The sequence below is a fragment of the Vanessa atalanta genome, chromosome 16, assembly GCF_905147765.1.
Source record: "Vanessa atalanta chromosome 16, ilVanAtal1.2, whole genome shotgun sequence".
Classification (NCBI taxonomy): domain Eukaryota; kingdom Metazoa; phylum Arthropoda; class Insecta; order Lepidoptera; family Nymphalidae; genus Vanessa; species Vanessa atalanta.
Window position 1 is genome coordinate 1,525,891 of NC_061886.1, and position 25,481 is coordinate 1,551,371.

General features: G+C 36.0%; 7 protein-coding genes across 7 annotated transcripts in view; 1 reads left to right on the plus strand and 6 right to left on the minus strand.

Moving 5' to 3' along the window:
• Positions 1-25,481, plus strand: part of LOC125070030 (Golgi-specific brefeldin A-resistance guanine nucleotide exchange factor 1) — a 125,747-nt gene that overhangs the window by 71,197 nt on the left and 29,069 nt on the right. The gene's annotated exons all lie outside the window — the stretch shown is intronic.
• Positions 527-1,955, minus strand: LOC125070026 (collagenase-like). The gene is made up of 5 exons (XM_047679696.1): positions 1,764-1,955; positions 1,411-1,678; positions 1,227-1,316; positions 950-1,140; positions 527-728 (listed from the first exon to the last, which is right to left on the minus strand). Exons 1-5 carry the CDS (start codon positions 1,953-1,955, stop codon positions 624-626), a joined length of 846 nt encoding a protein of 281 aa, XP_047535652.1. The 3' UTR covers positions 527-623.
• Positions 5,184-6,649, minus strand: LOC125070025 (collagenase-like). The gene is made up of 5 exons (XM_047679694.1): positions 6,423-6,649; positions 6,070-6,337; positions 5,886-5,975; positions 5,609-5,799; positions 5,184-5,314 (listed from the first exon to the last, which is right to left on the minus strand). Exons 1-5 carry the CDS (start codon positions 6,612-6,614, stop codon positions 5,210-5,212), a joined length of 846 nt encoding a protein of 281 aa, XP_047535650.1. The 5' UTR covers positions 6,615-6,649; the 3' UTR covers positions 5,184-5,209.
• On the minus strand, positions 9,363-10,666 carry LOC125070029 (collagenase-like). The gene is made up of 5 exons (XM_047679699.1): positions 10,475-10,666; positions 10,124-10,391; positions 9,941-10,030; positions 9,667-9,863; positions 9,363-9,467 (listed from the first exon to the last, which is right to left on the minus strand). Exons 1-5 carry the CDS (start codon positions 10,664-10,666, stop codon positions 9,363-9,365), a joined length of 852 nt encoding a protein of 283 aa, XP_047535655.1.
• LOC125070015 (collagenase-like) lies at positions 14,736-16,078 on the minus strand. The gene is made up of 5 exons (XM_047679683.1): positions 15,876-16,078; positions 15,523-15,790; positions 15,319-15,408; positions 14,991-15,187; positions 14,736-14,874 (listed from the first exon to the last, which is right to left on the minus strand). The coding sequence occupies exons 1-5, from the start codon at positions 16,065-16,067 to the stop codon at positions 14,770-14,772; spliced, it is 852 nt and encodes a 283-aa protein (XP_047535639.1). The 5' UTR covers positions 16,068-16,078; the 3' UTR covers positions 14,736-14,769.
• On the minus strand, positions 19,526-20,923 carry LOC125070014 (collagenase-like). The gene is made up of 5 exons (XM_047679682.1): positions 20,718-20,923; positions 20,365-20,632; positions 20,161-20,250; positions 19,833-20,029; positions 19,526-19,716 (listed from the first exon to the last, which is right to left on the minus strand). The coding sequence occupies exons 1-5, from the start codon at positions 20,907-20,909 to the stop codon at positions 19,612-19,614; spliced, it is 852 nt and encodes a 283-aa protein (XP_047535638.1). The 5' UTR covers positions 20,910-20,923; the 3' UTR covers positions 19,526-19,611.
• Positions 22,880-24,075, minus strand: LOC125070027 (collagenase-like). Its single transcript, XM_047679697.1, has 5 exons — positions 23,884-24,075; positions 23,530-23,797; positions 23,343-23,432; positions 23,073-23,269; positions 22,880-22,984 (listed from the first exon to the last, which is right to left on the minus strand). The coding sequence occupies exons 1-5, from the start codon at positions 24,073-24,075 to the stop codon at positions 22,880-22,882; spliced, it is 852 nt and encodes a 283-aa protein (XP_047535653.1).

The window sequence follows — 25,481 nt, forward strand, 5'->3', positions numbered from 1 at the left end:
CTATATGCAAATCGCACGGAATACGTATACCTAAGGTTTGTTGATCCTTATTACTTCTTCTATTGCAACAGGCTATTAGGGTAGGACAGTCCTTTAGGGCAAAAACAGACAAATAGAAAATATATAATAAAATGGCAAGTTATAAGGTTTGTTTGATGGTTTATTTACATTATGCGGTATCTTATACATACATATGCAGCAATTTAAACTATGAGACAATTTATCAATTTGTCAACAGATTTCATGGCGAGTCTCCAAACTACTAACCAATATAGTAACCGTAGCGTGATGGCATTTTGTAAAGCCATCACGTTACGGTTACTATTTTTCATATTTTAATATTTGTTGACCGTGGCCTTGCTAGCGTTATAGGAGTTTATCATAAAAATAAAAAAGTGAATAATGTCCTTTCTTGGTGTTCGAGCACTTAAGTAAACTTAACCATCTATTATAAAAATTTTGACACTTATTTTTGAACATTAAAATAGTTTCCGTGAGATAGGTAAATGTTGTCGCTGTTCTTTCTGACGTACAAAAATGATGTTGAAAATTGACTGAAAGTAACTAAGTAAAGCACAAATGTATATAATTTAATATATTTATTTAACGACAAAAGTAGATGTTTAAAGGCGGGCGCGAATCCAAGCGTTGAATGAGGTCACTCTGGCGAAAGCGGCGGGGAAGCCTCGTGTGCAGCCGGCCCTAGCGCCGAAGGAGGTGATACCGATCTGTGTAGCAAGAGAATGTGTTAAAAATTGTAATTACCGAATGAACTTGTCATGATATTTAAGTATACGGACATAGATATCAAAACATAAAAACCAAATTTGGTCCAAGATCAACTTGAAGCTATACCCCTCTCGTGTCACTCGTATAGACATTATACATAATATAAATGTATATACAGAGTCGGTTCAGAAATGACGACGATAAACAACAAAATACTGACCAGAGTGCCACTGCTGCCTCTGCCGATAGCGAGAGGACCGCCGGAGTCACCGCTGCAGGTGCTCCGACCGTTAGGGGTGGCGACACACAATGTGGAAGAGATAACGGCACTAGATCCGAAAGTGTTGGCGCACACGGCGTTGGTGATTACTTGCAAGTTAACGTGACGCAGGTTGTTGCTGGTACCAGCATCTGAGGAATAGATATTTAAGAGTTAGACAATCATTTTATTTCTCAAATGTAAAGCATTTAGACTGATAATGGCCTTTGTTACTTACTGTCAGCGGTTCTACCGAATCCGGCGGCTGTGGCCCAGGTACCGACGTAGTTGTTACTGCCACTGGCGAGGTTGATGCGTTGAATATTGTCTAAAGGCAAAGAGTTACATATTTAAGTAAAACAAATAATAGAATAATCTAAATATAAATACGTGGAATGAAGAGGTAACAAAGATTTGCTTACTGGTGAAAGAAACGTGTCCCATAATTATAACGGCAATATCGTTGTTAAGGTTTCCCTCGTTGTAGCTGCCGTGAACTTGGACGTTGTTGGTGTTTATACGAACTCCACCGGAGAAGAGTCGGACAGAGCCTAGGACGACGGTGAATTGACGAGCTTGGACTCTACCATGCCTCCAGCAATGAGCGGCGGTCACCGCCCTGTTGTTGGTAAGAAGGGAAGATCCGCAAACTGACTGTCTGCCGTCAGTCAAACTGATGACCAGACCACCCTGAAATGTCAATGTTTATTATAATATGAAAGAAAAACAGTTTTGCGAGGCATGAAAGATATGGCACGACTAAGATATAACTTACCAAGTGAGGGTGTGCGCCGAGAGCAGACTCTTGTCCTCCAGTGATCCTGGAGCCGTCGAAGTCCTGAGCCTCCTCGGCGAGCTTGATGCGTGCAGCTTCTGGGATACCGATCTCCTCATGGTAGCTGGAGAAAATTTCCTCCTCAGCTGCGACAGCCAGGGCCAAGCCAACGACGACAAGCAGGAATTTCATGGTGGAAATCGTACTGAATTTTTCAGCGAAAATAGATATCTTATATACTAATCAGTATCTTATCAATCCTCTGCCTGTCATGTATCATCAATCAATCAATTAATATTAATTTGTTGTTTCCTGTGGGGTTCGTCACAATAAAATTTTAATACGGTGCGTAATGTTTTCGGTACGTACGCAAATAAACTTCCAAATATCCATTAAAAGCAAGGAATATTTCATGTGAAAAAATACTGTATATTATATGGTCAGATTTGGTAATAATCAGTTATCGTATTAGTTAAAGTTAGGTAAACGTAATGGTCATATGCTTTAAATCGATACCTGTACGATACGTTAAAACTCCGCTCGCTGCGTTTTAGGTCAGTGTGAAGAACTTTTACGTATTTTGCTTCAATAAGCTAAAGTCTTCGGATTCGAAGATAACTTGAAATAATGGTAAGTCAGTGCGGTAGCATTACGCTCCTGATGCGGATTACTTAATATATTTGCTTAGGATTGTTTGGTTTATTGTGATTACTTTAACACATGAAATACTTGAAATACACATAACACTTGAAATGATCGCCTCCAGGATGTTTCAAATAACTAAAATATAATTATTATTGTACATGGAAAATGGAAAAAAATATATATATCCCGCTGAGTTTCTTTCGCCGGGTCTTCTCAGGTCTTCCGAGGTGTTAAATTCCGAACCGGTGGTAGATTTTTGACTATCAATAAGCAAGATTTTCTATATTGAATAAAGATTTTTGACTTTGATTTCTTCTTATAACTTAGGATAATATATTGTAACCTAAGAAGTCTGTCTTGGTTACTTCTTATATGTTCATAAAAACAAATTGTAGTTTGTGCTTATAATAACAAATTATAACTCAGAACATCTAATAAGAATGGAGGACAGCTCAGTATTGCTTAGTTAGTATTAACGTACTTTAAGAGCTGCGATGGTCCAGTCACTAGAAAACGTGAATCGTAACCAGATATTGCAAGTTCACATCCAGACAAGTACGATTGAATTTTTGCGTGCTTAATTTGTGTTTATAATTCATTTGTAACAGGCTTAGAACTTGCGAAAGCTATAATATAATTCGTATATGAGAACTAGCCAAGTCAAACCTTAGGCAACAATATATTATCCTAAGTCATAAGAAGAAATTATATTTTATGTAGTTATAAATAAATTTCAGTAAGGACCATTGAACTTGGCACCCATTTAGATCTCACTTCATTTGTCGTTGAAGTCAACAACCAAGGTACATATCATAATATTGGACTTGGCTCTCATTTTTACATTTATGTTTTTGATGGGATATTACTACTTTTTGTATATAAATTATTAGTAGGTACTTATTAATAACAAAATTAATACCAAATGGTTTTTATTAAACTATTCTATTTTCCTACGTTTACGGGGTATAATTGTCTTTTTTGTGATACGTTCTATATTTTCTTGTACCTCTGAAATGTTCGAAAGAATTGCCCATTCAGTGTCCGGTTTTTTTACGCGTTTTCTGTTTATACTTAAATTGGCCAAGTCTGGGCGGTATAACGTGCGTAGACGGTTGTACTCTACAATTGAGCTCTCTTGTGCCTTGATTTGACTTGAACCTAAATTGATAAGATGTACTCCATCTAAGGTTTTAACTCTTTACTAAATATAGAGGAGCCTATGTCAAGAAGAGCACTGTCAAGGCGGAAGGCCTTGTAATTTGTGGATAGTGGTATAATATGCTAAGCAAATAGAGAATTGTTTCTTTTGAACATATACATTACTTATTATCTGAAACTTGGTTTTGACTTTCTAATTCGCAAATTAAATTATGTTTAAATTGAATTGTTATTTTAAATGCGCTATTGCTGTTCTCGGCGTCCCAATGTACCTTCTCTATTTTTCTATTGGACCCATTCATCACCAGTTCTATGCTGACATCAGCATGCTTGCTCGATACTGTTCTTCCAAGCAATAAGGATCCCCGTTTGTACCGCTAGAGTACATACTTATCATCCCAGTTACGATATACATACTCTACTACAGTTTCAAACTATTTTTTTGTTGTATACTAGTATACTCAAACAAAGAATATGCAATCGAATAGAATAGGCAGCTTCCAACGGAAGGCATTGGAATAATTCTTATGAGCGCGGTAACCACTCGCTCGGACACGTCCGCGTCAAGGTTTTATCGCAACGCTCCTATCCCGCTGCTCCGGCGGCGCGTCGCGCGCTGTGTACCGAAATGCCTATTAGTATTATTTTTTAAAGTATAATGATTTTGCACCATTGATGCATGCGCTAAATGCCAGTTAATAACGTAATAAATACGAAAGTCGACTATACTCATAAGTACTAAAACGGAAATATTTGGATTTAAAAACATTCAGGGTGGTATTCAACTAGTTATATTATATATTCACGTGAAGACCTTAAAATCCACATTAAACCGGCTGTCATAAGTTTTGATTGCTGGTTCTTACATCATTTTTTACAGTTATTACAGGAATGAAGTATATAAGTGTTCTTAATAGAACTAATAAAATGAAAAATCATAATAAAATTATAAAAAAATTACCAGTTTCAGAATTTGGCCTAATTATCTACCTGCATGCCAAATTTAAACTTTCTAGGTCGCCTGGAAGTAGGTTATAATTTTGATCTATCAGTTTGATTTGTCAGTGATAGAAATGACAATTATTAGATGTTAATATCTAAATAACCGTTTGAGATGCGTTTATGAAATTTGGAACACATATGTATCTCGCGAGTTTCAATATATGAGCCAAATTTGACACGTTTATGTCAAATAGTTTTTGAGTTATGAGGATATAGTGTTGTTTGTAAATAACCATTAATCAATATCTGTTTGATCGCGTTGTATAACAGAGCTGTATGCAAATCGCACGGAATACGTATACCTAAGGTTTGTTGATCCATATTATTTCTTCCATTGCAACAGGCTATTAGGGTAGGACAGTCCTTTAGGGCAAAAACAGACAAATAGAAAATATATAATAAAATGGCAAGTTATAAGGTTTGTTTGATGGTTTATTTACATTATGCTTACTTAAGTAAACTTAACCATCTATTATAAAAATTTTGACACTTATTTTTGAACATTAAAATAGTTTCCGTGAGATAAGTAAATGTTGTCGCTGTTCTTTCTGGCGTACAAAAATGAAAATTGACTGAATGTAACTAATTAAAGCACAAGTGTATATAATTTAATATATTTATTTAACGACAAAAGTAGATGTTTAAAGGCGGGCGCGAATCCAAGCGTTGAATGAGGTCACTCTGGCGAAAGCGGCGGGGAAGCCTCGTGTGCAGCCGGCCCTAGCGCCGAAGGAGGTGATACCGATCTGTGTAGCAAGAGAATGTTTTAAAAATTGTAATTACCGAATGAACTTGTCATGATATTTAAGTATACGGACATAGGTCCGTATACTTATTTTTTACGTTTTGATATCTATATATCAAAACATAAAAACCAAATTTGGTCCAAGATCAACTTGAAGCTATTCACCCACTCTCGTGTCACTCGTATAAACATTATACATAATATAAATGTATATACAAAGGCGGTTCAGAACTAAACACTAAGAACAGAAAATGACGACGATACTACGAATTATAAATAATAACAAAATACAGACCAGAGTGCCACTGCTGCCTCTGCCGATAGCGAGAGGACCGCCGGAGTCACCGCTGCAGGTGCTCCGACCGTTAGGGGTGGCGACACACAATGTGGAAGAGATAACGGCACTAGATCCGAAAGTGTTGGCGCACACGGCGTTGGTGATTACTTGCAAGTTAACGTGACGCAGGTTGTTGCTGGTACCAGCATCTGAGGAATAGGTATTTAAAAGTTAGACAATCATTTTATTTCTCAAATGTAAAGCATTTAGACTGATAATGGCCCTTGTAACTTACTGTCAGCGGTTCTACCGAATCCGGCGGCTGTGGCCCAGGTACCGACGTAGTTGTTACTGCCACTGGCGAGGTTGATGCGTTGAATATTGTCTAAAGGCAAAGAGTTACATATTTAAGTAAAACAAATAATAGAATAATCTAAATATAAATACGTGGAATGAAGAGGTAACAAAGATTTGCTTACTGGTGAAAGAAACGTGTCCCATAATTATAACGGCAATATCGTTGTTAAGGGTTCCCTCGTTGTAGCTGCCGTGAACTTGGACGTTGTTGGTGTTTATACGAACTCCACCGGAGAAGAGGCGGACAGAGCCTAGGACGACTGTGAATTGACGAGCTTGGACTCTACCATGCCTCCAGCAATGAGCGGCGGTCACCGCCCTGTTGTTGGTAAGAAGGGAAGATCCGCAAACTGACTGTCTGCCGTCAGTCAAACTGATGACCAGACCACCCTGAAATGTCAATGTTTATTATAATATGAAAGAAAAACAGTTTTGCGAGGCATGAAAGATATGGCACGACTAAGATATAACTTACCAAGTGAGGGTGTGCGCCGAGAGCAGACTCTTGTCCTCCAGTGATCCTGGAGCCGTCGAAGTCCTGAGCTTCCTCGGCGAGCTTGATGCGTGCAGCTTCTGGGATACCGATCTCCTCATGGTAGCTGGAGAAAATTTCCTCCTCAGCTGCGACAGCCAGGGCCAGGCCAACGACGACAAGTAGGAATTTCATGGTGGAAATCGTACTGAATTGTTCAGTGAAAACAGATATCTTATATACTAATCAGTATCTTATCAATCCTCTGCCGGTCATGTATCATCAATCAATCAATTAATATTAATTTGTTATTTCCTGTGGGGTTCGTCACAATAAAATTTTAATACGGTGCGTAATGTTTTCGGTACGTACGCAAATAAACTTCCAAATATCCATTAAAAGCAAGGAATATTTCATGTGAAAAAATACTGTATATTATATGGTCAGATTTGGTAATAATCAGTTATCGTATTAGTTAAAGTTAGGTAAACGTAATGGTCATATGCTTTAAATCGATACCTGTACGATACGTTAAAACTCCGCTCGCTGCGTTTTAGGTCAGTGTGAAGAACTTTTACGTATTTTGCTTTAATAAGCTAAAGTCTTCGGATTCGAAGATAACTTGAAATAATGGTAAGTCAGTGCGGTAGCATTACGCTCCTGATGCGGATTACTTAATATATTTGCTTAGGATTGTTTGGTTTATTGTGATTACTTTAACACTAGTACTAAAATAAACGAGCTCCGGTGATAATGAGCGTAACGTACAGGATAACACTTTGGCTCATTTTCGAAATAACCATAAAAAGTATTTTACGGCTACTCTCTTTTGTATTGTGTAATTGGGGGTGACGCTTTGTAGACTATAGGTAAAGTTTTGTAAATGTCTCGCGGGTAATGTATTTACGCTAATCTTCTATAGCCCGTACGACTAAGATTCCTGTAGGAATAGAGGAATTATTTGCTTTAAAGGATATTATAATGACTAGACAACTAAAGACAAGTCACGATACCGTTAATCGAGGATTTCAATAATTATCTTTGGTATTCATTATGGGTACAATTGCGTTTTAAATGTCGACGAAACTCTTATCGGAACATTGGAAGTAAAATTTAAGTATTGGGGCGGAATAGTGTTTTTTCTAAATAACCATTAATCAATATCTGTTTGAGAGAGTGAATATCTGTTTTGTATTTTGTAAGTCCGCTTCCGAACTTCATCTGATCAACCTTAATTACTGATTTTAAATTATATTCATAAGTAAAATTATAACATCACACAAACACACACACACACACGCACGAACGCACGCACGCACGCACGCACGTGTTATCGTGACTGTATTTTTTTACAATTATTAATAGTTTAGTTAAAACATAAAACATAATTACGTTCGTGGCTTTGCATTTCCAAACTATATTCTTGACTACTCTTATTTTTGAATATAAAATCTTCTACCAATTATATCTAACCATTATTATACTCTTCTACGCACCTAGTTGTACACCCTTTATTTCCGAATATTTCAGCAATTAAAATATAAGAGTGATGGAAAAATAAAAAAATAATAAAAATTCACAATTTTGTTTTTGTTTTATAATTTAAATATCATATAAAGGGGTTTTCGACTATGTTCGAAAATGTACTTCAGAATGATTTATTTAATAAAAAACCACAAAAAATATAATTCGGAAAACAAAATAAACACAATTTCTTGCCATAAAATAAAATAAAATTTTAAACCTTTTTTATTAAAACGCTGTTAGTCATTCTGGTGACGGAATATTGGTAAATACAAAGCTATAAATATTTGGTGGTTTTTACGAAAACAATGAACTACAATCACTATCTTTGGTGTTTACTGTGCAAACATTAGCATTAAAACTCCAGAAAAGTCGCTTATCAAAGTGCCAGATGATATTGAAATGACAGTTTTTGTCTATATGACGTCACACCATGGCGGCTCGTGTTTACGTGGTCTCGTGATATACAGACTAAAAATAACGACTTTTAATTTTAATATAATAAAATAATAATGTGCTATTATGTCTCAAAATAAGAATATTTAAGTATATTTCTTCCCTATATATTTTACTCCTAGTACCCTATTATCTACTACTATACTACACTAACGCTTCTTATTTTTATTTTTTTAAAGGTGTTTGTATATTAATTGGCGAAGTATATTCTGAATTAGTACTTAAGTAGACGTTAAATAAAGAAACCGGTGTGGAATTAAGTCTAAAATGTTTTATATAAAGCATACCAACCTAGTCAATATCACACATATCAACTTGTATTAAACAACAAACCAAAGAGACTAACGTATCACCCCGTTGACTGACCATCATCTTTAATAATAGATATAACTCGTTTGCACCCTAAGCTATTTAGGATTTATTTCTATTTTATTAAGACCATAGTAGCCACTGGATCCGGCCATTTTGAATATCCTCTGGGCTTTTGTCCGGCTTAGATGATGATGATAATACAAAGCAAGGATGTGAATAAATTTTACTGGGTTCAGATACGCTTACGGATACGAAACTATTTAAATTTATCCAATTGTTTCGGATAATTTCAGTTATGGAGTACTGAAATAATAACAAGATATCAGTTTGAATTTAGGTATTTGTAGGCTTCGATCGTCTTCATGCCGTGGTTAGGCAGGCCGTCAACTGGGCCTATAGAGTTGTTGGTTGCCCATATTAGGAAGACATATACCTATCGATCGACAGTGTTGTGTCCACGTTCTTGATTCGTTAGGAAAGTAGTGACGCTTTGTCCCTTCGTTCTGATACATTTCTGATGATGTTTTTTGATAGAAATATTTCAGTATCAATATAATGACGATACACTAAATCTAGAATATTCGATTCAATATATAAAAATAAAACATGTATATAGCAGTTGATTATGTATTGAAAAGACAAGTATCGGATTTAAAGACGGGCGTTGATCCAGGAAGCGAACGAGGTTATTCTGGCGAAACCGACCGGGTTGCCCTGGGAGCAGCCGGATGCCGAGCCGAAGGAGACGACACCGATCTGTGAAGCATATTGCTTTGTTAAATGGTTTTCGGGAAAAAAAATTATTAATGAATATATATATATATAAATATATATATATATATATATAAAAATAAAACATGTATAAACGTTTCTTTATATATATATATATATATATATAAGTACACAAGACTAATGTAAATTATGCCAATTAATAAATGAAATACAAAACACTGACCAAAGTCCGACTGTTGCCACTGCCAATGGCGAGAGGACCACCGGAGTCACTGACACAGGTGCTCTGACCGACGGAGGTTGCGGTACACAGCGTGGAGTGAATCACGATCCCGGGTCTAAAAGTGTTGGAACACACGGCGTTGGTGATCACTCGCAAGTTAATATGCTTCTTCACCTGGTTGGTGGTGACAGGGACATCTGAAGAACAAAATAGTATTAATAAATAATATTTCATCACGTAAACGATTTCCAATAATGACAGAATCAAAACTAACTGTCACCGGTTGCGCCGTAACCGGCAGCTGTGGCCCAGACCCCGGCATAATTGTTACTGCCAGTAGCGATGGCGATGCGTTGGATGTTATCTAAAAGTATAGGATAACAAGATACAGTAAAAGGACTCGCTCTTCCGTGTTCGTAAGATGCATTCGACTATAAAATAACGAATATTTTCTTACTGTTGAAACTAATGTGGCTGGTGAAAATCATGGCGATGTCGTTGTTAAGGTTATTTTCGTTGTAGCTGCCATGCATCTGGACATTGTTGGTGTTGACACGAACGCCGCCCGAAAAGACACGGACGGAGCCGAGGACGACGGTGAACTGACGAGCTTGGATTTGGCGATGCCTCCAGCAATGAGCGGCGGTCACCAGTCTTGTGTTGGTGAGAAGGGATGATCCGCAAACTGACTGTCTGCCGTCAGTCAAGGTGACGACCAGACCAGCCTAAAGGTTAATAAACTTTTATAAAAACAGAGTCGTAACGTATACAAAAAGATTTATGTATATAATTTTAACAAATAACAAACCAAGTGGGGTTGTGCGCCGAGAGAAGATATGGATCCTCCTACGATCCTGGAGCCGTCGAAGTCCAAAGCGGCCTCAGCGAGCTTGATGCGCGCAGCCTCGGGGATACCGATCTCTTGATGGTAGTCGTAAAATATTGACTCCTTGGCTGCGACGGCTACGGCCAGGCTAACGACGACGACCAGTAATTTCATGTTGGAAGTAGTAATGTAATTTGTAGCGGAAATACTTAGTTTAAATACTAGCCAATATCTTATCTATTACTTCTTAAAACGCTCCTAATGAGATGTCAATCATAACAAGTATCGGAAATAAAGAGGCGTTCGTCACAATTACATTGGAAAACGCCGCGACTGTTGAACTCAACTGGCACCGTAGTGGCCTTGCTTCGAATCCTGAACAAAACAATTTCTAGCAACGTTTCGGAAACGTTTCTTTATAAAATCAAATATTTAGCAAGTTATATTTTGACCTACAAACATGTTATATCGAGAATTATTCATCACGCTCAAAGGTCGATTGCAGCGTTTACTGGAGTAGTGTGAAGAACTTTTACGTCGTTGTTCAGCTGGAATTGCCTTTAATATTGGTATTTCTGAATTTGTCAATTAATCATTAATATATACGATAGTGGGGCGTTCATCAAGTGATCTGCTAACTGATTACATATTTTCAAGATAATTCGATGTATTATTTGAACCTATAAACATCGTTTAATAATCGTAAAATCTATCGTAATATCGTCATGTTAAAGAACATTTTTATTAGAAAAAACTTGCTTTAGTATATATGTTACTGTAAAGGCTCGAACTACGGTAAATCTTAAGATTTTCCAGTAAAACCTAAGATTTACCGATATGAGTTGGTAAAAAGTAAGTATTTATTATAAAGGGACGACTTTTTCGGATTTTTACCATTCTAACCTAACCTAACATGTAAATCCTAAGATTTACCAAATGAATGATGGTAAACGTTCGAATCCCAATGTTTTATGGACATACCATTACCACATACCATTCATAATCGGTAAATCTTAGGTTTTACTGGAAATTCTTAAGATTTACCGTAGTTCGAGCTTTTACAGTAACTTATACATGATATAACAAGCGGAAATGTATTAAAGAAAGTGTGTTTTAAAAAATGTTGACATTAAAAGTACATTAAGCTATCGTTACCAGTTCAAATTTTCAGATTCGCTTATTGCTGTTTTAATTAACATACATATTTTTAGAGCTAGCGGTTTATTTATAAACGTTAAATCAATTTTAACATTTAGTTTCAATATAGTATTTATTACAATTCAATTCCAGAGTCAGAGAACTCATCCTGAGTGCCAACAAGAAAAAAATATGAAAATATGTAAATTCGGTGTGTATTTGATCATGAAATTATTATTGATATTGAGGTAATTAGAGTCCTATGATGCTATTTATTTAAATAACAGAGCTTAATATTAATGGCCAAATTGTGTGGACTGAGTGCGTTATGAAAAATAGATGCGTTATTATGTTGCGTGCACTGGTTGATTACATGATTAAGTTACTTGCTAAAGAGCCAAATAATTTTCAAGCCAATCTAAGTAGACAATTTCACGACTTATTTTACCTTACAAAGTATTTAATTTATGTATGTATGTTTAAATTTCTGAGTAAGTAATTGTAAAAAAAAGAAAAAAATATATATATTTATCGTATTATTAATTAATTGCATGAAATTTAAAACTATCTTTTATTACGCTGAAAAAGTACAACATCTTACGCGCGTTCATAAGTACACGCATTTTTATTTTATTTTAGTTTCTTTGAATAAAAGTAAGTAATACTTTGTAAAAAGAATTAAAAAGTTATAGATATATTTTATTTATATTCAATTTAAAAGGAATATGTACAGCTTGGGGCATAAATCGGTTTTGCCATTTGTAAATGTCTTGCCATATTTAAATGAGTACTAAATTATTTGCCATTGTTACATGTTAAGTTTTATGGCTTAAAGGTTCGAATCGATTTCTACAAAAATAGTATTCAATTGGTCATTATTCTAAGGTGTTTGGAATATCGACGGCCTAACTGATTATCTTATTTTTTATATTTAAGTAACTAATATTAAAATAGTAGCTTATCTAGAGCACTCGATGGGATTTTCCCAGCTTGTTAACACCAGATGCGGCTAAATTCATAAATAATGTTTCCAAATGCAATATTGAATTTTCTTTTAAGCAGTAGCTGAAATTTATATTTAAAATTAAATCTTGGTATGCGGACGAGCAAATGGGCCACCTGATGGTAGGTGGTCACCACCGTCCATAGACAATGGCGTTGTAAGAAATATTAACCATTCCTTACATCCATGAATGGAACTAAGATATTACGTCCCTTGTGCCTGTAGTTACACTGGCTCACTCACCCTTCAAATCGGAACACAACAATACGGTAGAATATCTGATGAGTGGGTGGTACCTACCCAGACGGGCTTGCACAAAGCCCTACCACCAAGTAAATGTCTATTTCGATATTAATACTATTTTCCACTGTGAATAATATAGTTGCACAAACCGCACTGGTTAGGAATAAATACGATGCATGTGAAAATCGCAGGATGCCATTGGGGTATTCTGCAATTTATCTAAGGCATTCGATTGTATAGGTCATGAAACGCTTTTACGTAAGCTCGAATTTACTATATTAAAGGGAAATCTCTTGATCTTATTGCGTCACTTGACTCAAAGAACTCAACAAGTTATTGTTAATCGAATGAAGTCTTCTGAGTCTATACTAAGAAAAGTCTCTCCACGGGGATCAATTTTAGGTCCTTTTCTATTTTTTTGTACATATTAATGACCTACCTTTTTACGTTAAAGGTATTTGTCATACTGTGTTATTTATTGATGTCAATTCAATAACTTTTAAAGTTAACAGAAAACAAAACAAAGTTTAACGATGTAAAAAAAGTATTGTTATTGATATAAAGGTGCTTAACAACAAATACTTTGATTTTGAACGCTAGTAAAATTAAATTCTTAGTATTAACCGTATCAAATAAAAACAACAGCGCTCTCGATTAATGTTAGACAGCACAAATCTTAGTGTAACAGATAATACAGGTTTTTTTAGGCATTATTATAGATTCGAAACTCCATTGAAATTCTCATTTGACATCTCTTGCTTGTCATGTATATTCAGCTCCGCGATTAGGAAGGTTGGACAGCTAATTAATATTAATTCTGCTTCGAATATATTTCTACCTTTCTACCTACGGTAAATTACTTTGCTGACATAGAAACAATATTCATTCATAGAAAAACAACCGTCACTTATAATCAAAGCTTGAGACTCCCTTAATGATGTTTTCAACAAAATTGGTAAACAGCAATGGCGTCAAAACATAATTACAAAAAAAGTGTCGATATTTTAATTGTAAAAGTGACAAACATTAGATAAACACGAGAAGTAGTGAAAACCTGGTAACCCCTGTTTTCGGTCTCCGAAAAGACAATAAAACCTTGTTTTGGACAAGGTGTTCGATTCTATAATAAAATTCCTCAATTACTTTTAGCTTTGCCAATTAGTAAAATGCAATGTGATTCTAAGCAACTTTGATTAATAAGGCGTATTAATAGATGAAGCATTATGTAAATAATAAAAAAATGCTTCGTTAGTAGTCGTTGATTTTCATTCCGAATAAGTTACTATAAATTACTATAACTTATTCGCTTGTAATACGTATCAACATCATGTAATATCTGTATCGGAAAAGGCTTACTGTGTTTTGTCGGTTTTTCCCGGTAGAATCTGTATTCCGAAGCGGTGGTAGCTTTGAATTTAATTTAATCTCGTAGACGACTATTTAAAAGTACTCGCAAGAGCCTACTTGACTATAGTATATTTTGATATATATTTTACTAATATTATATATAATCCTACCGCATTTTCTTACGTATTAGATATTTATGGTAAACAGCATTCCCCATACCCTAATTTTACATCTGGGTCCATACAAACTGACCCTATTTAACCCTATTACGGAATGAATATTTAAGACCTCTTTAACGTATTATTCAAGGATTAATGGTTAATATTAACAAAACTTGTCATTTCGATCAGCGAGTATAATACACGGTGCATTATATTGGAGTACCACTGCAGTATGCCGAAAGGAGAGAAAATAAGACACAGCTTGAAGAAATTATTTTTTGAATATTTTTTATTTATTATCAAATAGCACTTACAAAATTATCGACATTACTTAGTCTGGCATTCAATGGTCAATAGCAACATTAAATAAATAGGCGGTATGCTTATTATAGACGGGCATTGATCCAGGAGTTGAATGAGGTCACTCTGGCGAAGCCGGCGGGTAAGCCTCGGGAGCAGCCGGCTCTGGAGCCGAAGGAGGTGATACCGATCTGTGTAGGAAAAGAACGCGTTATAAAATAATGATTTCAGGATAAAACTTTGGAACAGTTTATGTGATTCACTTATGTGAAGCGCATTTCAAGTAGGAAAACAACAAAACACTGACCAGAGTACGGCTATTGCCGCTGGTGATGGCTAGAGGACCACCGGAGTCACCGCCGCAGGTGCTCTGACCACCGGTGGTGGCGGTACACAAGGTGGAGGAGATGATGACATTGGATCCGAAAGTGTTGGCGCACACGGCGTTGGTGATTACTTGCATGTTAACGTGACGCTTTGCCTGGCTGTTGCTGATGCCAACATCTGAGGAATGGATATTTAAGAGTTAGACTGTTTTGTACTGATACCAACGTCTGTTATCAGATAGTTTTTGAGGAACAAGTTGATATTCCAAAATGTAATATACTAGACTGTTGATGGTAATTGCAACTTACTGTCACCGGTTCTACCGTATCCGGCTGCCGTGGCCCAGGTACCGGCGTAGTTGTTACTGCCACTGGCGATGGCGATGCGTTGGATGACATCTAAAATAGGGTAACACAATTAACTACGGTAAAGTTATATTTGTGTTTATGCGATGCGATGAATATGAAGATTTCGGTTGCAATGGACTACGAAGTAATAAAGTGATTGCTTACTGGTGTAACTGATGTGACCCGTGACTATGATGGCGATATCGTTTGCAAGACGATCTTCGTCGTAGCTGGCGTGCATCTGGACGTTGTTGGTGTTGACGCGAAGGCCACCGGAGAAGAGACGGACAGAGCCTAGGACGACGGTGAACAAACGAGCCTGGACTCCATCATGCCTCCAGCAGTGAGCAGCAGTCACCAGTCTGGTATGGGTGAGAAGGGAAGATCCGCAAACTGACTGTCTTCCGTCAGTCAAAGTGATGACCAGACCCCCCTGAGATATCAATGTTTATTTTAATATGAAAGAAAAACTCTTTTGCGAGGTATGAAAGATATGGCACGACTAAGATATAACTTACCAAGTGAGGGTGTGCGCCGAGAGCAGATAATTGTCCGCCTACGATCCTGGAGCCGTCGAAGTCCTGAGCGTCCTCAGCTAACTTGATGCGTGCAGCTTCTGGGATACCGATCTCCTCATGGTAGCTGGAGAAAATTTCCTCCTCAGCTGCGACAGCCAGGGCCAGGCCAACGACGACAAGCAGGAATTTCATGTTGGAAGTAGTACTGAATTGTTCAGGGAAAAAACATAGTTTAAATAGGAAATAATGTAATCTTATCTCACTAATTTTGTTATCGTTCTTATATTGATCAAATGAAGCAATTCTAATTTAAGAGGTGAACGTCACACTGTAGCAAAAACGTTGCGATTGATCCCAATCTAAAGTTATCTGAACGATGACTTTTATTGCACGTTAACTATTGGAGGTACATAACGAGATACTGCATAGACATCAAAAATATTGTTTTCATTAAGAAAATATGTATTTTTACGTTAATCGAAAATAAAGGTGTCATTGAGTAGTATTGCGATCGAGGTTACAGCGTTGTAACGAAAACATGGAGTGCGTCTGAAGAACTTTTATGATAGTGTCCGAGAACGAATTAGCTCTTTTCCATATATTCGGTTTTTCCGGAGTAATTATTCAAAGATATTTAGCGATAGTAACTTAGTGAGTTTGCAGTACTCTTATAAAGATGTAAGACTATTAATTTGAGTTTATTCAAAAATGTAACATTAAATTTGGACTTGCTACAATATTTTTATTGTATCAAGTAATACTACAACATTATTGCTCGCTGTCTTAACAGGCGGATATGTAATGATTCAAACAGCTATGTTTTCTATAATTGTGGTGTATGACTTTCGTCTCTTGAGTAAATGCCAGTGAAAATCTCCTTTTCATATACAAACGCAATAGCCGTGCTTCTATTGCTTTCGCTTGATACAAAATGTCGGACTTTTAAAGTGCGGATAGATTTATTAATCAGATTCTTTCACCATTTTATTGATATACTACTTAGTTCTCGAAGCTCGTATGAAGGACAGAATTTTGACTGGAATCTGTATTTTATATTTTTCTCTGTATTTCATTATTATTTTCCTTTAGAGGAAAATTTTGGGAACCTGCTCCACCACGCTGCTCCAATGCGGGCTGTTTAATACACATGTGGCAGAATTTGGGTTTAAAGAATTTATTCTCAAAAAAAAAAAAATTCACTTACATGAGAACAGTATGTTAAATGTAACAGTAAAAATATTCGCCTTATAGGTACTTAGTCAACGGAATAGAATATAATTAAATCGCTATATATATTATAATCGCTAACGAAGTGGGTATTCTCTTAAATATATTTTGAGAGTTGACACTTAAACCCGTTAACTGTGTTTACATGTTTTATAAACGTCAAATCTGAATGTATCGATTTATTAATATATTTTCTAATTTATTGTATTATACAAGAATTATATACATGGTGGATGTTGAAAAAGTATTTTAATTATTTTATTTTGTTTTCTTTGAAGTTCTTGCAATTTTGTTTTTCAAGTATTACCCATATTTCTATTAAATACAATAAATGCAATTTTACTAGACAATTGTAGATGTTACACTTTAGTTTTTTTTGGTATGCATTTTGAAATATTTGTTAATGACCCAATTATAGAAGAAAGTTTTTTATGTAGTCTACTTGATATTTAAAAGTTAAGTGATTGTCTATTCGTAAACCTAAACATTTTTCACAGTTGGAAAATTGTCAACGTTTAATGGATCATGCGGTGCAATCATTTTATTTTTAGTTTTAAATACAATGTAACAAGTTTTTGAAGCGTTAATAGTTAAAAGATTGTCATGGAAACATTTATGCAGAACATTTAAATCATGTTGAGCTTGAGAATATTTCATTTATGTTACTAAACAGGTGTCATCTGCGTACAAAGTCAGATGACCATTTAGTTTCAAAGTTGCAATATCGTTTACATAAATTAAAAAGAGAAATGTTCCCAAAATTGAGCCCTGTGGGTCTCCACAGGTGACAGGCAAAGCACTACTTTGTATATCACCAATTTTGACGATCTGCAATCTGTTTGTTAGGTATGTTTTTAACATTTACAACCGAACAGCACCTTTGATACTTATGTTTTGTAGTTTATGAAGTATCGTCGTTCAGAGATGAAATCAAAAGATTCCAAATTACTAAGCGGATGTGAACGAGAACGAGACATCTGGTAGCACAGATATTGAACGATAGTTTTCTGGGTCTGTTAAAAATCCAGATTTGTATATAGTTGTTATTTTTGCGATCTTTAATGAGTCTGTGAATATTCCTTCAGACATTAGCTTGTTAAAACAGTATGCCAGATATTTTGATATTAAATTACATAAACATTTTAATACTTTTATGCTAATCTTGTCTACGCCACTACTTGCATTCGAATCTAGTCCAGATTTGTATATAGTTGTTATTTTTGCGATCTTTAATGAGTCTGTGAATATTCCTTCAGACATTAGCTTGTTAAAACAGTATGCCAGATATTTTGATATTAAATTACATAAACATTTTAATACTTTTATGCTAATCTTGTCTACGCCACTACTTGCATTCGAAATCAGTCTGAAACCACACGGTTTGAATGTTAGAAGTTCATGTTGTTCATTGATTGTATTAATCGGGTGTAGGATGCTGTGGTATTATGTTGGTATTATTTTTGCTAATAGGGAACCCATTGTTGCGAAAAATTTGTTAAAAACGTTACAAATATCGTTTGTATATATCATTTTAGGCATGTTATTATCAAATCATTTTTTTATTTCGATATGAGAAAGCTTTATAATACAAATTTCTGGTTTTGTTGTTCCAATAGAGTCATTCATTTAAACCGTCATTTGCGAATTAGTCGCAACATATGTTTCCAGCAGTGTAGTCATGCGGGTTAATTCGCTGCGTGTGAGTTTAATCTTCCGAGCATTGATATTCCTGATCAGCTGGTTTTCGTTTACTGCGAAATGTTATTTGCGAACCAGGAATATCTATCAAAAGTGCACGTGGACTTTTGATTGAAATTTAACACCTGCTTCCATATAAACTGTCCCCTATTTAAGCCTCTAACGGGATAAATATTTAGAACCGCTTTAACGTCTGTCCCTTACTCTTAAACAGTAAAAAATAAAAAACCGATTTTCGTTTTTCTACTATTCGGCGACTATTCGACAAAAAGTGCCGATTGGCTTCTTTTATTATATATGTATAAATATATTTTGATGATACTGGAGAAATGTAAAAATGTATACTGGGGAAATTTCATTATTTTATGAGTCGACCGACTAGTCGGTCTCTGTACAACCGACTAATCGGTTAGTCGGCCAAAGTTAAAATCGGCACCTCTTTAATTTCTACCTTTCAAAGTAAAGAGCGGACTTAACGTTACACTTTTTTTACATCGTATATATTGAATATGTAACAAAACCCGTCACTATATTTTCTGTAATATTAGGATAAATGATTAACATTAACAAAACTTGTCATTTCGATCAGCGAGTATAATACATGGTGCATTATATTGGAGTACTATTGCAGTATGCCGAAAGGAGAGAAAATAAGACACAGCTTGAAGAAATTATTTTTTGAATATTTTTTATTTATTATCAAATAGCACTTACAAAATTATTGACATTACTTAGCATACGCTGTAATTAAATGCAACAGTCTGGCATTCAATGGTCAATAGCAACATTAAATAAATAGGCGGTATGCTTATTATAGACGGGCATTGATCCAGGAGTTGAATGAGGTCACTCTGGCGAAGCCGGCGGGTAAGCCTCGGGAGCAGCCGGCTCTGGAGCCGAAGGAGGTGATACCGATCTGTGTAGGAAAAGAACGCGTTATAAAATAACGATCTCAGGATAAAACTTTGGAACAGTTTATGTGATTCACTTATGTGAAGCGCATTTCAAGTAGGAAAACAACAAAACACTGACCAGAGTACGGCTATTGCCGCTGGTGATGGCTAGAGGACCACCGGAGTCACCGCCGCAGGTGCTCTGACCACCGGTGGTGGCGGTACACAAGGTGGAGGAGATGATGACATTGGATCCGAAAGTGTTGGCGCACACGGCGTTGGTGATTACTTGCATGTTAACGTGACGCTTTGCCTGGCTGTTGCTGATGCCAACATCTGAGGAATGGATATTTAAGAGTTAGACTGTTTTGTACTGATACCAACGTCTGTTATCAGATAGTTTTTGAGGAACAAGTTGATATTCCAAAATGTAATATACTAGACTGTTGATGGTAATTGCAACTTACTGTCACCGGTTCTACCGTATCCGGCTGCCGTGGCCCAGGTACCGGCGTAGTTGTTACTGCCACTGGCGATGGCGATGCGTTGGATGACATCTAAAATAGGGTAACACAATTAACTACGGTAAAGTTATATTTGTGTTTATGCGATGCGATGAATATGAAGATTTCGGTTGCAATGGACTACGAAGTAATAAAGTGATTGCTTACTGGTGTAACTGATGTGACCCGTGACTATGATGGCGATATCGTTTGCAAGACGATCTTCGTCGTAGCTGGCGTGCATCTGGACGTTGTTGGTGTTGACGCGAAGGCCACCGGAGAAGAGACGGACAGAGCCTAGGACGACGGTGAACAAACGAGCCTGGACTCCATCATGCCTCCAGCAGTGAGCAGCTGTCACCAGTCTGGTATGGGTGAGAAGGGAAGATCCGCAAACTGACTGTCTGCCGTCAGTCAAAGTGATGACCAGACCCCCCTGAGATATCAATGTTTATTATAATATGAAAGAAAAACAGTTTTGCGAGGCATGAAAGATATGGCACGACTAAGATATAACTTACCAAGTGAGGGTGTGCGCCGAGAGCAGATAATTGTCCGCCTACGATCCTGGAGCCGTCGAAGTCCTGAGCGTCCTCAGATAACTTGATGCGTGCAGCTTCTGGGATACCGATCTCCTCATGGTAGCTGGAGAAGATTTCCTCCTCAGCTGCGACAGCCAGGGCCAGGCCAACGACGACAAGCAGGAATTTCATGTTGGAAGTAGTACTGAATTGTTCAGGGAAAAAACATAGTTTAAATAGGAAATAATGTAATCTTATCTCACTAATTTTGTTATCGTTCTTATATTGATCAAATGAAGCAATTCTAATTTAAGAGGTGAACGTCACACTGTAGCAAAAACGTTGCGATTGATCCCAATCTAAAGTTATCTGAACGATGACTTTTATTGCACGTTAACTATTGGAGGTACATAACGAGATACTGCATAGACATCAGAAATATTGTTTTCATTAAGAAAATATGTATTTTTACGTTATTCGAAAGTAAAGGTGTCAATGAGTAGTATTGCGATCGAGGTTACAGCGTTGTAACGAAAACATGGAGTGCGTCTGAAGAACTTTTATGATAGTGTCCGAGAACGAATTAGCTCTTTTCCATATATTCGGTTTTTCCGGAGTAATTATTCAAAGATATTTAGCGATAATAACTTAGTGAGTTAGCAGTACTCTTATAAAGATGTAAGACTATTAATTTTGGGCCACTTAGAGTTTATCGCAATCATCGGTTAAGATGGACGCTTTTTAACCACTGGGTAATTTTGGCACGTTTTTGTACACATTTATAATCAAATCATAAAGTAGCTTCAAGTTCTTTAATTGTAAGTAACTCGAGAGATTTCGTTATTCAACATATATGGTTCATATATATTTTATATCATACTTATGTTTTGGTTACAAAGCCTATTATCATAAAGACATTAAATAGTTAATTAGTGTTTTATCTACAGAATATATGTTACCTTTTACTATACGGTTGCGTGATAAGCAATTTTGCATTATTTATTGCATATAACCATTCACTATAATACAGACCCGAGACGATTTAGTGGATACAAAGTGGATTTTAACCGAAAATTGCAGCTCAGAAGCCAGACGAGACTCCTAAGTTATGCTGTGCTTAAAAAACACATACACTCATGTATATCTTATTTCCGTGCTGAAAGTATAAGCTTAATTTATTTACATATTTTGCTTTATTTACATATTTTGCTTAATAAAGGATTACGTCAGTGACTCATTCAAAGCCAGCTGTGGGGACCAGATACCGACGTAATTGCAATTTATACAGAACATAATCTTATATACAAAAAATAATACTGCTGTCCAATACAAAACGAATACTCATTATTGAATATATTAAAGCGTCAATAGCGCAATGGTTTTAGGCCCATCTTGGGCTATTGTTGCCCCCACTCCTAACGTAATATTTAAGCTTAAATCTTGGCTTATTAGTAATTCATTAATTAAACTGGTTACCTTGAGCCTTGCCATACAGATGTGTTATTTTTCATGGAGAAGGATTTAAACAATTTTATTGTAACTCACTGTTAGATGCTGATGGAGCACATCAACTTCTAAACAGTGGAACCGTTGTTCTTGGCAATTAATATAAATATAGAGAAGAATACGTCGACCAGGTTCTGCTGGTTACAATATATTAACATAACGGACAAAGACAGGCGACGAACAAAACTGACGTTCAGGGGACTGCCTTATCTTTAACGCCAATCCTCTAAAGAAGATCGAATAAATTACGATAATAAATGTATTTAACTCGGCAAATATCAATTAGCAATATGACTTCATTCTCTAGATTATCTTTTGGTCCGGCTTTTATAGATAATAAAAAATAAACACAACTGAATCAAATGTATCTTTTTAATTATTGATAATATTTGTAACTATGTTATTATAGTGACTAAACTAAGCCACGCAAATGTTTCGTTAATTCCAATAAATAACTTCCATACTGTATGGTCATTTATTGTTTTGAACGGTTGGTAATTTTATGTTTCATATGGTGTATTCTGTGGTCCTTGTTTTTCGGATTTATAAACACATATCTGATGCTATTGATATGTTAGTTGTATATTATGTTGTACAGTTTCACGATAGGAATTAAACAAATTCATATAAAAAATATGTATATTTTAAAATCATAATTATAATCGAGAACTGATCCAAGAGGCAAAAGAGGTAACTCTTGCAAAACCGGCGGGTAGTCCACGAGAACACCCTGAGCTGGACCCGAAGGATGTAATACCAATCTGTGATCAGAAAAAAACGCATGTAACATTTTAATAAGAAACAAAATGAACACATGCAATACACAGAAATAATGAAAATAGTACTGACTAATTGACGGCTGGCACCGCTGCCGATAGCCAGAGGACCACCCGAGTCACCACCGCATGTGCTCTGACCACCGCTGGTGGAGGTACATAAGGTTGAGGCGATAATGATACTTGGGCCAAAAGTGTTGGAGCATACAGCGTTAGTAATAACTTGCATACTGACATGCCTCTGTGCTTGACTATTCGAGATACCGGTGGCTGAAAAAAATACAAAATAGCTTAATAAATTTAATTATTCAAAATTATGAATAATAAAATAAAAGTAACTTACAATCACTCGTTCTACCAAAACCGGCAGCGGTGGCCCAAGACCCAGCGTAGTTGTTGCTGCCAGTCGCCAGGCCAATGCGCTGTATTGCATCTACAAATTACAATAATTACAATATGTACCCAGCTTATTAATTGGCTTCATTTTCAAAAACCAGCTACTATCATGAAATAAACAAATTGTAACTTACTGGTGTAGCCCACGTGACTTATAGAAATAACAGCTACATCATTACTCAGAGTCTGGCTATTGTAACTGCCGTGTACTTGGACATTGCGAGTTTCAATACGAACACCACCAGAGAAGAGGCGAATAGAGCCGAGGACGACGGTGAACTGACGAGCCTGGGAGTTAGAGTCTCTCCAGCAGTGAGCAGCGGTCACTAGCCTCGTATTAGTGAGAAGAGAAGATCCACACACCGATTGTCTACCGGTGGTCAAAACTATAACAAGTCCACCCTAAAAAATATTTGGATGGAATTTTAATATATTACATACAACATTTTATCAAAGTATAAATAAAACAGAAATATAACAAATCATACCAAATGAGGATGTGCACCAAGCGCAGAAGCCTGACCTCCTACTATTTTAGAGCCGTCGAAGTCCTGAGATTTTTCGGCGATGCGTATTCTTTCAGCTTCGCGAATACCAATCAATTCATGGTAGTTATTAGTGATTAGTTCCTCAGCTGTTACGGCTAGGACCAGACCAACTGCGACCAGTAGGAATTTCATTTTCATTACGAATTGTGCAATATCAAACAATAAACTAGTTTTTATAGTTAATTATATCTAATCGCTGTTACAATATAGCTTATCTATTTGACCATGCAATTGTAGAAAGAGATACAAAGATTACTAATTTTGTGTACTAGAAAACAAATAGTTTGAATACAATAAAATCAAGAAGTGTTCTGGGACATACTGTGGGATCCAAGTTGTTTTCGCTCAATATTATGTATTAAACAGACACATTGGACTAAATTAACAATTTTTGAAAATAATTGAATGACAATAATAAAATTTATATGAAAAATCTCGTGTAAATTGTAATAATAAAAAAAACAAGTATTTTTTTTATATAAAATCGTATACAATAGAATGAGATAGAGAGGGAAAGGTCGCCTGGCGACGGCATAACGCTTTGTCCTTTCTGTAAGCTTCGTTCCAAAAATGAAAATCCAAAACAGCGCGATTTTTAAAACATTTTCTGCCTCGCACAACCACTCTGTGGAACCAGCTTTCGCCGGCGGTTTTTCCGAACCGATACGACTTGGGAACCTTTAAGAAAAGAGCGTACTCTTTCCTGAAAGGCCGGCAACGCACCTGCAAGCCCCCCGGTGTTGCAGATGTCCATGGGCGGTGTTAGTCACTTTCCATCAGATGAGCCTACTGCTCGTTTGCCACCTTTGCCATAAAAAAAAAAAATGAAAAGTAACAAGTCGCCCTCATATAGAAAGGATACTAATCCTTTTATAAGGAACAAAGGATACTAATCTTTTCTATAGATATCTGAGGTGCAATTATTAGTAGCACAGACAATTGTCGTGATTCGTTTAATCTAAACACAAATACCACGTCGAGAAAATATGGAATAAAAAACAAATATATTTCTTAAACAACAAAAAATTTAAACGTGAAATGTAACCAAAAATATCTGTTACTAGACTCTAGATGTATGTTAGGATATTTATAAATAATTTATGAAGTCAAAATACCATTCAAGTAAACTTTTCAATTGTCGTTATACAAATTGAATTGAAATTTATATTATTAAAATAAAACTACGTTTAGGCACAGTAGGGTTATTTTCAGTCAGTTATTGGTCTTTAATCTTTGTTTACAATATCTATGATAAATAAATAAATAAATGATAAGAGAATACCTTGAGCTATAGAAGCTTAAAACGATTAATACCAAATAAAGTAATCTTTATTCAATGTCTAGTTATGTTCAAATTCCATAAAATAATTTGACCAAGACACCACTTAATAAAGATATCTTTCCTACTAATCTCCTAACCGAATGTTGGCTGCGGCAAATCCCGGCTCCTGTACAAGTTATAAGATTGTGCAAAAGTAATGGTCTGACCTCACCACAGCCTTCTGACGTCACCTCTGAGGGATAACGCGTACGCGTAC

Coding starts and splice junctions, on each gene's coding strand:
- LOC125070026 (XM_047679696.1), bottom strand. CDS start 1,955: ATGAAATTCCTGCTTGTCGTCGTTGGCTTGGCCCTGGCTGTCGCAGCT. Junction 1,679..1,763: donor TCGGCGCACACCCTCACTTG/GTAAGTTATATC, acceptor TTGACATTTCAG/GGTGGTCTGGTCATCAGTTT. Junction 1,141..1,226: donor ATTCGGTAGAACCGCTGACA/GTAAGTAACAAA, acceptor TCTATTCCTCAG/ATGCTGGTACCAGCAACAAC.
- LOC125070014 (XM_047679682.1), bottom strand. CDS start 20,909: ATGAAATTCCTGCTTGTCGTCGTTGGCCTGGCCCTGGCTGTCGCAGCT. Junction 20,633..20,717: donor TCGGCGCACACCCTCACTTG/GTAAGTTATATC, acceptor TTGATATCTCAG/GGGGGTCTGGTCATCACTTT. Junction 19,717..19,832: donor GCGGCAATAGCCGTACTCTG/GTCAGTGTTTTG, acceptor TTTCCTACACAG/ATCGGTATCACCTCCTTCGG.
- LOC125070027 (XM_047679697.1), bottom strand. CDS start 24,075: ATGAAATTCCTACTGGTCGCAGTTGGTCTGGTCCTAGCCGTAACAGCT. Junction 23,798..23,883: donor TTGGTGCACATCCTCATTTG/GTATGATTTGTT, acceptor AATATTTTTTAG/GGTGGACTTGTTATAGTTTT. Junction 23,433..23,529: donor AAGTCACGTGGGCTACACCA/GTAAGTTACAAT, acceptor TGTAATTTGTAG/ATGCAATACAGCGCATTGGC.
- LOC125070025 (XM_047679694.1), bottom strand. CDS start 6,614: ATGAAATTCCTACTTGTCGTCGTTGGCCTGGCCCTGGCTGTCGCAGCT. Junction 6,338..6,422: donor TCGGCGCACACCCTCACTTG/GTAAGTTATATC, acceptor TTGACATTTCAG/GGTGGTCTGGTCATCAGTTT. Junction 5,315..5,608: donor GAGGCAGCAGTGGCACTCTG/GTCTGTATTTTG, acceptor CTTGCTACACAG/ATCGGTATCACCTCCTTCGG.
- LOC125070029 (XM_047679699.1), bottom strand. CDS start 10,666: ATGAAATTACTGGTCGTCGTCGTTAGCCTGGCCGTAGCCGTCGCAGCC. Junction 10,392..10,474: donor TCGGCGCACAACCCCACTTG/GTTTGTTATTTG, acceptor ATTAACCTTTAG/GCTGGTCTGGTCGTCACCTT. Junction 10,031..10,123: donor CAGCCACATTAGTTTCAACA/GTAAGAAAATAT, acceptor CTATACTTTTAG/ATAACATCCAACGCATCGCC.
- LOC125070015 (XM_047679683.1), bottom strand. CDS start 16,067: ATGAAATTCCTGCTTGTCGTCGTTGGCCTGGCCCTGGCTGTCGCAGCT. Junction 15,791..15,875: donor TCGGCGCACACCCTCACTTG/GTAAGTTATATC, acceptor TTGATATCTCAG/GGGGGTCTGGTCATCACTTT. Junction 15,409..15,522: donor GGGTCACATCAGTTACACCA/GTAAGCAATCAC, acceptor ACCCTATTTTAG/ATGTCATCCAACGCATCGCC.